Below are 12,728 nucleotides of genomic sequence, written 5' to 3' on the forward strand. Positions count from 1 at the left end.
CCACATGACCACCCTATGTGCAGCCTGGTTCCTCCTGCCCATCTGTACCACATACCCATGTTGGTGATGTAGCAGAAATTAACTGTAGAATAAGGTAATTAAATCTGCCAGCAGCTGTCCGGCTTGGCTGGTGGGTTAATTGGTAGCAGGTGGATGACAGAGGTGCCAGGGAGTATCTTCTAAAATAAGATTAGGACATTAAAGGAAGAAGAGGGTATACTGTAGTCTGGCCGTGAGGATTCACTGAAATCTTTAAAAAGGATATAAAAGGAGTCTGACAGTTAAAAATGGCTAGATAATTTCTGGTAATTTAAGATGTATGAGGATAAAGTGTTCTGGATCCAATCTCACTGAATATTTTTTAAGAGAGATGATTGCTGAGCAGTTTTTTTTTCTTTTTACTGGTGGTACTATTGCTGTTAAGGTAAAGCAGAGGTAAACTCAGGCCGCAGGTATGTCGGCTAGCGATGATAATTTGAGTGTCACAGTCACCGACACAGAGCTGCTATCAGCTTTCATCAGTTTGTCAGCTTTCTTTCCTCCCTTGTAAACTCTTATTTCCAGTCTCAGTGTTTCCTGTTTAAAGATGGCCGTAGCCAAATCCAAACACACACGGAGAACTTCAAATCCGGAGATAAAATAGCTCTAAAAACCAGGTTTGAAGTTCTGTTGCGTGACCGTGGCTTTAAAACTGTGTCAATAAAGATTTTAGATTAGAAAAGTAATGGTTTGGAACTGATTGAACTCATTTAAAAATGCAAATATTATTCATGTGGTCTTGCATAGTGTTTATGGACACAGATTATTTCTTATCCAAATGTCATTGCAGCTGCTCCGCTGACAATAAAAGAGAAATCTGGACTCATTTGTTTTAACAACTTTTTTTTATTATTTTTTATTTTTTTGCAATTTTCTTTTTATTAACTGACTTTTTATTCAGAGAAAATATGTATTACCACAATCATCTCTGCAAATTGATGTTAAGCTGGATATCTTTAGAATATGGTGTATTGCAAGTTGAAATTCTGTGTTGTTGCACTAAACTCTGGATTAGAGGAGGGTTTATATACAATATTAGCATCTTCAGAATGTATTAACAACTTGCACATTAAACTCAACTCAGGTTTATTGAATCAACCTCTGGCGTCGGTTGCACAGATGAACAAATTAAAACTTGATATTGTCTTTTATCAGGGACAGAGGACGGTTGGAGGTGAAGGCTGCTGCTGAGACTCACCTCCCCAGATTGATGACTCCTCGGGGGATTCCTGTTGGCGTGTTGAAGGCAGGCAGCAGCTTCTCTCCCAGCTCCAACACTTTACTCTTGAACAACTGGAAAGAAAATACAGAAAAAATAAGGTGTGTGAATATGTTATGGTTACCTCTATTTATTTCTTAAACATACCTAATCTAATAAATATATTTAAAAACCATTATAACTCCAGATGCTGCCTAAAGGAAATCACAGTGGCAGATTGGGAACCAAAAGCCTTGCACACATTTCTCCCCAGTTTTCCCTCTAAAGCTAATTAAGTGAAACATAAGGCTTGGTACAACAGAACTCCAGCAGGATTAAAAGCAATCTCGCGATGTAATCTACAACAGTCCATTTAAAACCGCTCTTCCATCGGCCAGACTCTCTGAGGCAGAGGCTAAGGCAAAGTTAATGTAGCATCTTATGAGCTGGATTATCAGTTACCAAATCTCCATTAGCCAGTGGGAACAATGTTTGAAAAAAAATATTTAAAAAAATAAATGAAGACAGTGGAGTAAGATATTAAAAATCCTGACAAAGAGAAGAGACATCTGGTGAGACAAAAAGGGGTCGAGGTAGCAGAGAAGAGGCGAGAGGAAAAGGTGAGATTCATACAAGAGACAGAAAGCCTCGGAGACAAGAGAGTGTAGAGAAGGTGATTGAGAAGAGACAGACATGGAGGGAAAACAAAGTCTAGACAAAGAGGAAAAGGTGCAGTTAGAAATGGAGAATTTGTGAGCGTGGCAGCGGCGTGGAGCGGTGACTCAGCAGAGAAATGAGGCAGATAAATTGAAGTCAAGACAGGTAGAAATAACTGACAAAGTGTATAGATGCACTTTACAAAAACCTTCATTACAGTATGTACATATTATACACATATATACACTTCTTTTGTGCTCAATGTGCCAGTTTTACAGCCAGTAGCTTCAGTGTCCTCTTAAAATCTACCCATGAGCCTTTGCAACACTCATGTCTGTTATTGGTGTTCAGAGTGACCCCTGTGTGGTCTTTAAAGCTTTACAGGGACACTGTATCACAGACAAGAACACGGGTTGCAAAACAGTGGGAAAGGACATAAATTAATACATCAATGCTTAAATAAACGTACAGAGAGACTCAGCATTTAATTGACAGCAGCAATTTCCAAATAGCAAGAGCTGCTATTTTTTTAATTTAGCAAACGGGGAAGTGTTTCATGCAGGATGTTAAATAAGATATTCCTACAGATGCTGTAGGAATACTCTAAGATGCTGCTGCACATGCAGAATTCAAACAGACATTCAAAAAAAAAAAAAAAAAAAAAGAAAGCAGCATGTTGGGTAATATCCTGCGTTACACTCAAACAGTTCATATTTAGAGCCCAGTTGTGGACCTCAATGCTTCTGAGATAATCAAGACATCAAAAACTGTCAAGTACTCCCCGAGCAAACCAGAAGCCCACAGGCCCCCCCACACACACACACACACTCACACATATATTCAAAGCAGACACACACACACTGTTCAGAATGAACACACACACACAGGCTTGCTCTCATTTGTGTAGTGTGCTTGCATCAGAAATATCCTTTTGTTGGTGTTATCACGCACATATAAATGCAACAGACAGTAAATGCATTACACACACACACACACAAAAACCACAGCGCTCTGTCAACGTGCAGCTCCTAAATACACGGACCTACATTAAGTAACGACCGAGTGAGAAGCAGGAGTAGCTGATTATACTGCAGTCATTCATTCTAGTTTGCTTGTTTATAAATTACTTGATTAATTATAGCAAAACCCCTTTGGCTGGCATCTGCTCTGTGATATACTGTATCGCGGCACACAAGCTAAATTAAAGGCCGTGTTCATAAATCTGTCTTCGCTGACACGCTGCGGGTCTCTCGTACCACACTGTAAGCCTCATCCAGCACATGAGCTTCATTACCGAAGTGCTGCTGTAATTACACTTTGTTTGCACTGCCCACCCATCCATCCAACAATGCAAAGCTATCAGCATCCTCCAAGATGTTGATTTTTTTTCTGTATTTATTTATTTTCTCTGCCCGTCTGATAAGATGGCAGTGCGGTGGAACTCGGCGAACGGCGGCATTGATCAGCTGTGACAGCCGACAGGTCGCTTTCTTCCCTTTCAGTTGGAATTCCCTGTAGGGTGGCGGATAGAAGGCCGGACACAAATGGCTTTTCTATCAGCTCTTAACCGTCCAAGACTCGCATCAGACAGGCAGTCGCATCTCACACACGGCAAACATCGTCAGAGCCCAGCGGAGAGACACTCGGAGAAACTTTTCTTGGTCTGCCACTTCTGTTTATCAGAAAAACCTCTCAATATTTGCCTCGGGGGGAACGAGGGACACGAGAAAATGGGCCTATGCACTCTTCCATACCAGCTATGTGTTCACATTTTTACTGTAAACTATTGTTATAAAAGAGAGCTCTGTGTATTTTGAGGAATCTGAATGAAAGATTAAGGCTGGTAATAATATATTTATATATTATCTGTATCTTTAATATCTGTATTTCTCTTACGAATCCTTTGAAGAGACCAAAATCAACTGTGCGTGTTAGTCCGTCTCTCATATACTTTTAGACTTTCTGACTTTTTAAAACAGTCATTCTTACTAAGGGACTGAAATCTTTAAAAAACTTACAAATATATATTCAAATTTAAAAAAAAAAAAGCTAAAATATTTCCTAAAACAGCTGTGCACTGTTAGTTTTTAGCATTACTATGGATGTGACGCATCAAATGTTCACACTATGCTAATTGTGGTGAAAAATATCAACAGTATCATCAAACCGTTACTTCAAACTTACATGAAATACTTCAATTAGAGGTGAAATATAATCAAAATGTTTTAATACCTTGAATTTATCAAACCTAGCAAACGTGAACAGTGATGCAACTGTTGTTGGACTCTGCACAAGTATTAAGATAGAAAACACTTACTCGGAATTACTCTAAATGCAGCTTAGTGTCTGTGTCTAAATTTTATACATTTATAAAATTAGTTCACAATAAAAAAAAAAAAAGAAATTCACCAGCTTTATCCTGTCATGAATTACAGCTCAGTGTCTTAATCATACAAAGGTTATATTTTTATTTGACTCCTCTACTTAATAGGGCGAGGCAGGATGTCTCAACTATTCTTCCTTTCTTCTTCACGTTTAGGACACATTCTCAAGTCTGATTTGACAGGTGACGGGCGTCTTGAATATATGGCAATAAAACGACTGTGTGACTGGTTGCTGATGTGTTTTAGCAGCCACTAAAGAGCTTCATCAGTTGCGTAAATCCTTCACTCACAATGTCACCGATTCGGAGTAGAAATGTAAGCTTTTAACAGGAGAACAAAGCTCTCTCTCTTTCTCTCTCTTTACACCTGCCATCACCTCTTCTTTATTCACATTACTGAGATGTAGGAGACAAAGCTGGCAGAAAACCTGATCTGCTGGAGATGAGAAAGCCGCTGATAAGCAGCAGTGTCATGGAAATCATATCTGCGGTTTTGAAGGCAAATTTTATCTCCGCTTCAGAGGACTTTGTGCTTTCCTTGATTCTGTCCTCTAGTTCTGAGACCAAAGCACTTGCGGATTGCATGCATAATGTTTATTTGATACACGTCCAGCACGGACACAGTTATTCTCATGCAACCGGTTGCGTCTGTGAGAAGAGCTTATCTGAAGTCACTTTAGGTTCCTGTGCTCCGAAAATAACGAACAAATCTGAAAACTCAGTGGGCGACATTTTAAGAATCTTCTGATGTCGCCCAGCTGAGAAAAAGGACACACAGATAAATAATACCTATTTTTGCAGCCTATGAGCACAAATCTGCAAACTAACCTCTTCTGCCTCCGTCGCTATCTCCCACCAACATGCAAGTCCTCAGTAATTTCTCATCATCTTTCCTCTTTGTCCTTAATGTTGGAGGATGAGCCAAATCTATAAAGCAGCTAGAAGGCAGCGGAGCCTGTCAACTCCAGTGAGCAAGTAAGTAAACTTTATTTATATAGCGCTTTTCAAAAAGGCAGCGCTTGTAAAGTGCTTCACGGTTGATAAAATGCATAATAGTACACAGCACGAAAACAGCAAGTAAAAAATACAATTTCTAAATGGAAACAGACACTCAACAATAAGAAGCAATACAAACAAACAAAACAACATTGAAAGACAAATAAAACCAATAGGAACCGCAGAGCAACAAACTTAGAAAAACACCAGCCTATACAAGTGATTTTTTTAAAAGTTTTTTAAAATGTGGTTCAGACTCAGCTGACCTGACAGTGAGGGGGAGGCCATAGTGTTGGAGTTAAAATGGTAAAAGCACAGTTCCCTGTTTGTTTTGAGCCGGGACCGTGGGACACTCCGAGTAATGTTGGTGCAGTATTGAGTACCTCTGTCCACAAAACCACAAAAACAACTTAAGCTTAACACTGCACTGCCTCTATTGGCATAATGTTTCATTCAGAGGCTCTTAGAAATCCAGCACCATCACTCTGTGGGTAAACAAAGGCTCACAGTTGTAGTCTTTTGTATGCTGCATTTGGTTAATGTAGGGTTTCAAATAATGATTATTTCACTGCTGATTAATCTGCCAATTATTTCTTGGATTCATCGTTTGGTCTGTAAAATGTCAGGAAATAGTGAAAAATGTTCATCACGATTATCTGAAACCCAAGTTGATGTCATTAAATGTCTTCATCCGACCAACAGTCCCAAAGATATTCAGTTTACTGTCACATACAAAACAAAGAAAGGCAGCAAATCCTTTATCAGTTTAAAGACTATTTGATTATCAAATTAGTTGCAGATTAATGTAGTCTTCTGTCAGTCGACTTATTGTTTAAATGTAAAAATACTCAAATTTGGATCATGTTTACAAGTATTCACAGAGAGTCAAATCTGAAGTCTTAAAAAAATATGTTTGAAGTTTCATGAATATATAACACCATTTAATTCTCCTCTCTTTTCTTATCTCTCATCCCTTCTTCCTTTAGACATAAATCCTTGAACCCTAAAACAAATCTTGCATTTAGTTACAATAATTCACATCAAGCACATCAAACGAGCGCCTTCAAGTAAACATAACGTCTGAACAGATTCTTCCGCTCGTTAAGCTTTAAGACATTGGTGTTAAATTGAGTGAAGTTACAAATCCTTTATGATTTTGTCACGTTAAGTCTGAAGTGTTTCCCTCCTCCACAACTCTAGTGACGGCTATATGATTGATAACTAGTGCGAAGGAAAAGTCTTAAAATTGACTGAACGTGATCCACTTTCATGACAGACTCGATCATTTATAGAAAGGCTGTAAGGAACATATGAACAATATACAAACATATCAAAAGAGAATCTCCATCCACAAAATCCAAACTGTGGAACTTCCTTGTGCCTCTCTGTAGGATTTGTTCATTCATAGTTATTTCTAAAAATATATTTCTGTGCTTTGAGTTAAAAATGTGCGCACACACACCTGTGAACACACACATACGTTCATGTTAAGACACGGTTCAAGGACTGCTGCTGGCTGAAAGATATCTGAGGTTTAATTCAGCTAAGGCCGTAATAAGACACTCATTTGCTCAGTGCCAGTTGACTGGAACAAAAAGTCAATTCTCGGTGTGTTTAGTTTCTCTCCCCGGCGGCATTGATCATTATTAGGATCCCTTTCTTTTCTCTTTATCTTCATGAGTCTGCCAGAGGAACGCAGGAGTATTCACAAAGAAACAGATGCAGGTATCTCACACGCTGCTATGATTGAAAGGAATATTACAATAGAATATTCAATACAATATTCAATAGACTTCCCCAATTTTTTCTACCCTTTCAGCTGCATCTGACAAGACTGACAGGAGAAGACCCTTTTCTTGCACATTGATTTCGTTCTTCATTTCACAAGCTGCTGGTGCCAGCTGACTGTGAAGCAGAAGAGCCCACAGGTTGCAGCACCATCACTCATCTACGGTTCAACAAGTATGAATCTTACTACCATCACCATTGTAGCCTTTGAGCAAGCTTTATACCTGGCTTTGAATATTCAGAAACAGATGTCAGTTACATTGACCAGCTTTCATGGTGTGCAAAATTCCCATTAAATATTCAAGGATAGCAGAAAGCCTGTAAAGGTGTCTATGGTAGGCCCTCCGCAAATATTTAGTTGCTAATTTTAAAAACCTAAATGTGATTCCATTCATGTCAGTCATTTCCTTGTGAATTTCAGTTTTATTCTGTTCTGTTCTCATCCTGCAACATGTTTCAGCATCTCAACCGGCGAAGCTGGCAGTGACATAGATGTCTTGAACACTGTCTTGCTAACTTGCAGCGCGCAAGTCCCCACATCAGCCGCTCGCTCCTGATGTTGGAAACGAAAAGTACTCTGCATAATTTATGCAGCATAGCATCGCCTGAGAGCGAGTAGGCGAACATGCTAAAGCAGATCCAATAAATTAGACATGAGGACTTCTCAGAAAACAAACGCAGTGGTAAAATGGAAAGTACCCACCAAAGCCCCAATTGGAAAACAAACAAGTGGCGGCTGCTCAATCAAGCCCCCGCTGGAAAGGAGCAGCTCTAAATTAGTCCACATTACAGCTATATTGTTAAGCAATGTTCATCAGCTTAAATGCTCTTCTCTCAAGTACATGAACTGCCCACCTACTTGCCACCCCTCCCTTTGACCCACTAAACTGGGCTTATACAAAATGACTTCACAGTTTGCTAACTGCTGCTACTGTACAGCACTCGCAGTTGTTGTTATTTATTCTTATTCAGTGATGCAATTATGGTCCATATACACGTTCTGCCTGTGCCTCAGCTCTTGATGTTGCCCAAAGCCTAATTACTACGGGTATAAAGCACACCATTATCTCTCCACTGTGTTTGTGAATACCAGGAAAAAGGAAAACAACATTTCCTGTTGCACAGGATTAGGGATGGTTTGTGAAGATGTGGTTGATTGACTGCTGTAAACCTAACTGGTCATTATTGGGATGTTTCAGCTTCAATATAATCTTTCTATATTACAGGGTAGCCACCAAGTGGCACTGTATGCTTCAGTTTTTCTTTGGAAAATCAGTAGGGGCTGTCTTTCATCTAAAGCTGATTGTTGTTTGCAATGCTGTTGCAACGCTCGCATGAAATAAAAGAGGGGGAAATCCAGATGGGAAGAGTTAATCCCACCCATGCTCCACTGTTTTGAAAAACACATTGAGACCGTTATAATAAACATGTTAGATTTCTGAAGCCATCGCTGAGCTACCTGTCGTAGCAAATCACCATGTGCCATCGCCTTCACACCTTGAGAGATAATAATGTTGGCACGCTGGACCTCATCAGCTACCTCTGTGCCACACACACGAAAAATACATAAAAGATCTTTCCTGTCACATAGCAACACTCTTTTACCTGTTTACGCACTGACGGACGTCATGCACAATCAGCTCTCCCCGTAGCAACAGATCAGACAGACCCAGTGACCCATCAATAATTCAAGCTACTGTACAATGTGCCTGGTGCCATAGCCGCTCTCCCATCATTACTGACGAGGAAGAACAGGGGGAAGTGGGGGGGGCTGGTGGGATGGAAAGAGGAGCAGCGGTTGGAGAAGATGTCAGGTCCACTTCTCATTAGGGCCATGACGGAGTCTCTCAGGCCTGGTGGAGGAGGACAACAGGCAACTTCTGGCCCAGTCAGCCAGACAGAAGAGCTAACGGGTCCCTTCTTGTGTGGGAACCGCTATACAATACTGCAAGAAACTACAGGATATCTGAGAGATCTTGTTAAACCCTAAGAGAGACAAACTGTCTCAGACTGTCTGTCATTTACATGCAAATGGATGAGACGTTCACAACTCTGCGTGGGTGATGGATTAAAGTTTTCATATTCATTTTTTTATATCCTATCAGCAACAGATTCTAATACAAAGCTAAAACTTAAAAGCCCTGCTAGTTTCAACCAGACTCTGCAATATTCATTACAGTCAACACTATAAGAGTTTGACGAAACAAAGTTGTAATAATGTGAATAAAAATAAAGTTTGTGCTTAAAGAGGTGCTGATGTTAAGATATCATGAAAGCACATTTCTGCCTGAGAAAAAACTGACATTTCAGACTTCAAGTGGTACAAGAGGAAAGCTCATCTAGTGTCCAAAATGGAAATGTTTGTCCTTTAGGGCACATTAATGGGCAAAATGAATTTCACGGTCATCTTGTCCGTTAGATTTTAATATTTTCTGTGTACACGTGGTTATTTTGGCCTGACGTTAGAGCTACAGTAGAGGAGAGATTACGGGTCAGCAGATATATTAGGAGGTGTGCTTTGGAGAGTGTCTACTGCAAATTTCTTGAAAATTCAAACATGAGATATGTTGCTCTACCTGGATCAAAGATGGACCGACCAGCATCTTAAAGTTCTTAAGTACTGGAGGGAAAATGTTTGCCAAGGTGCAAACAAAAGTGTACATAAAAGGGATGTCCTCAAGCTATAATGTAAGTATTCATCTCTTGTTTCACACTGTACAAAAAAAGGTCCACACCTCCTCCTCCAAGATATCTCTGGAAGGCTGGACAATAAACATACAGCAAATACTTGTTGTTTATTCCCAAAAAGAGATAAACATAATCCGCGGGACAAGAGCCGGCGGATAGCAAGAGAGTGGTAATGAGATTGGAGGAACACAATGCGATGAGGGGGTGAGGATAAAGTGTAGAAGATAAAGCAGTCACAGCCTCTGTAGAGGAGAGAGGGAGAGAGAGAGAGAGAGAGAGAGAGAGAGGGGGAGAGAAAATGGGGGTGGTTTGTGTCTGAATCTTTGACTGGGATGCGAGGAGGCAAGGCGAGATGAGGGAGATCAGATTTGGGTTATCTGTGTGGCCTAGCGTGGTTCTGCGGTTCAGCTGACAATATGAGCCGGTTGTTTGTGGAGTGGAAGAGAGAGAAGTGGGGCTTCTTTAAAAGCTCCTGATGGCAGAGTCAGGCTTCAAAGCATCGCCTGCCTCATCAAAGACTCGACTCAGTGAGGGATATGGCCACTGTGATGCCGTGCATGTGGGGGAGCGACTGTGTGTGTGTGTGTGTCTGCATATGTTTGTGTGTGTGTGTGTGGAAGCCAGAGAGAGACAGATGTTTGCCTGAAAATGTGTTTATTCCTCTTTATGTATATGTCTCCACTGTAAATTAAGACGCCATATAACATGCTTCCTGAGATTAATGTTTATAGCGCAAATCCTTCATCGGTGCGTCTGCAGGAGGCTATCGCGTTGTCAGAGGCTGACAGCGAATAGGAAGATGGTGAGAGGTGCGGCGGTGTAAGCAGAGTGCACTTGGGAAGCCAAGGACGAACCGTCACGCATGTCAGCTCATGCTGCACATGCAGTCATTTAATTCCACTGTGCCTCTGAAGTGTGATGTTTTTTGGAGTAAAGTTGCTGCCCTGAGTGACAAAAAACTCTATGTAATCTATCCTCTTTAACCAAAAAATAAAAGCCTACATAATCACCCAGCCCCCATAGAGTCTGTAAAGAAAAGGCAATTCAGCTTAACACAGTGAACAGGCTGCATAGCGTAGATAACCGCCATTCAGACCCACAAAATTTCACTGCGATTCCTAGAAAATTGAAACGAGCAAGACACTCAAGAAACTCGATTTCACAAGTTCTTTTAGAAGGGGTGAAAGCCAAGGCAGCGGCTCGCTTCTTATAATGAAGGATAGATGTTTCATCTGTAAGCTGTAATGTCATACATTTAAAAGAGGAGAAAAAAAAAAGTTTGATTTAGACATTCTGTACAAGGTCAAACTGGATTCTGCATGATTAAAAATGGGGATATAGCCAAGATATAAAGGTTTTACCTCAGTGGAAACAATTTGAGATGGTAATATATACAATTATACTTTACATCTGTCAATGCGTGTTTTATCTGTCTCGCACACTGTTTAATCTGAAAGTGGGAGTCGTAACAAAGGTCGTACAGTGCTGCAGAGGTCATCTGGAAACGCAGGGAGGATAGTTTGACTGTGTTGGGGCAGAGAGGGGGGCAAGCATAAATTAGCTCTCGCTACGCTCCTTCAGTGAAGGCAGGAGTTTCAATAAATGTGGCAGACTTGACTGAAATGAGATCTGAAGACTGAGGGTCATATATGGGTCACATTCAGTTTTATATACTTCTATAAACTCAAATTCCATTAAAATCAAGAGAAATTCTGACGTGCACTCTCTTCAATGTGCTGCAGTCTGGTTTTTTTTATACATGTGGAATTAAGACACTTCATGACATTTATCTTGGCCTATTGCATTACACCATGTGCCTTTCCATCTGAAGTAGATGTGTAATAATGCTGGGTTTTGTGGTTTTTCACCACATAAAAGAAAATAGAATTTCTGCTAACTGCAAGCCCGCTAGAATGTACAATTTCTAGATTGAGAAATCATTTAGTAAATTATTCACCTCGCTCTGAAATCGCTGAGTGGGAAAACTTAAGACTTTCAGTTACAGGGCTTGAGGTCAAGCGTACTCAAGTGTCCTTGAGTGAGACACTGAATCTATCAGTTGTAAGGTTGCTGTTGTGCAGCTGATCTTCTGCTCTGAGGAGCAAAGTGAAATGACAAATTCCCTGCGGGCGACAATACAGAAATACAACAACAGAAGGGAAAATAAGGTGAATAAAGTGATTTTTTGAGAGGCAGCCCTTCACATAGCACACTGTGTAAACACTCTAAAAACACATCAACCATAGACATACATGCCTTAAAGCTTCAGTCAGCTTCTGTTTAACAGTACTACAGAGGCATGGCTGATGACATGCCATTTTGCCTGTGATCTAAAACGCTAGCTGTTGCAGCCTATATCAAATCATCCCCGTAGGATATAAGGCATATGGTGCTGTATTCCTCTCGATCTTTCATCAGGCATTATGATGGATCCTCTTGATTCTGTCAGCACCAACCTCCATCCGTTAGGCTATCATCGTCTCTGAGTCTACCTCAGGGACCTACTTAGATGGCAATGTGTTCTCCTCTCCGATTGGCCTGGCAGGCTTCCTGTTGCCGCGTATATGCTGTTGCCATGGTTTCGACTGGGGCTGTGCTGCAGTGTTCACTAGCTCCATCTGTCTTGGGTGTCAGCTGGGTGGAAAATGCTGTGATTCCACTCATTTTCTCACCGGGGGGTGGCATCCATCCTGCTGCCACTCCTCTGCCTCCGTGCTGGCACACATCAACACAATTCCATACTCAAGTTCAGACACACAGCTCGACAGTAAAGAGGATTGTTGTTTGAGGTTGGACGTGCTTCATCAATTTGAAGGCAGAATAACGTTAGGGAAGCTGAACAGATTTGCTTGGCTCCTGCCAAAAGACCCAGGTGCAGGATTCAGGCGATGGGAGTGAGAAAAACAAATAAATACAGTGGAGCTCGTCTGAGCCCAGTAAGAAAGGAGGTCACTCATATCAGAAAAATGGAAACTGGAT

The 12,728-nt window shown here is 40.8% G+C and overlaps 1 protein-coding gene and 2 long non-coding RNA genes across 8 annotated transcripts in view; 2 read left to right on the top strand and 1 right to left on the bottom strand.

Annotated features, from left to right (window-relative positions):
• The window catches only part of LOC122986998, a 127,158-nt gene extending 125,883 nt beyond the window's left edge, over positions 1-1,275 (top strand). The window contains exon 5 of one of the 2 annotated variants that reach the window (XR_006404428.1): positions 1,195-1,267. This is a non-coding gene — a long non-coding RNA (uncharacterized LOC122986998). Of the gene's footprint in view, positions 1-1,194 lie in introns of both variants that reach the window. The other variant, XR_006404431.1, reaches the window with a different exon arrangement.
• The window catches only part of LOC122986994 (mannosyl-oligosaccharide 1,2-alpha-mannosidase IA), a 200,292-nt gene that overhangs the window by 19,778 nt on the left and 167,786 nt on the right, over positions 1-12,728 (bottom strand). For all 4 annotated transcript variants that reach the window (XM_044358569.1, XM_044358568.1, XM_044358566.1 and 1 more), the window contains one exon: positions 1,238-1,332. In XM_044358569.1, the coding sequence (XP_044214504.1) occupies positions 1,238-1,332 (95 nt within the window). The remainder of the gene's footprint in view (positions 1-1,237; positions 1,333-12,728) is intronic.
• Positions 1,274-9,308, top strand: LOC122986999. 2 transcript variants are annotated; one of them, XR_006404432.1, is made up of 2 exons: positions 1,274-1,359; positions 7,093-9,308. It is a non-coding gene; the product is annotated as an uncharacterized LOC122986999 (long non-coding RNA). The 2 variants fall into 2 exon arrangements; XR_006404433.1 differs by lacking the exon at positions 1,274-1,359 and adding an exon at positions 3,685-6,998.

The sequence above is a fragment of the Thunnus albacares genome, chromosome 8 (genome assembly GCF_914725855.1).
Source record: "Thunnus albacares chromosome 8, fThuAlb1.1, whole genome shotgun sequence".
Classification (NCBI taxonomy): domain Eukaryota; kingdom Metazoa; phylum Chordata; class Actinopteri; order Scombriformes; family Scombridae; genus Thunnus; species Thunnus albacares.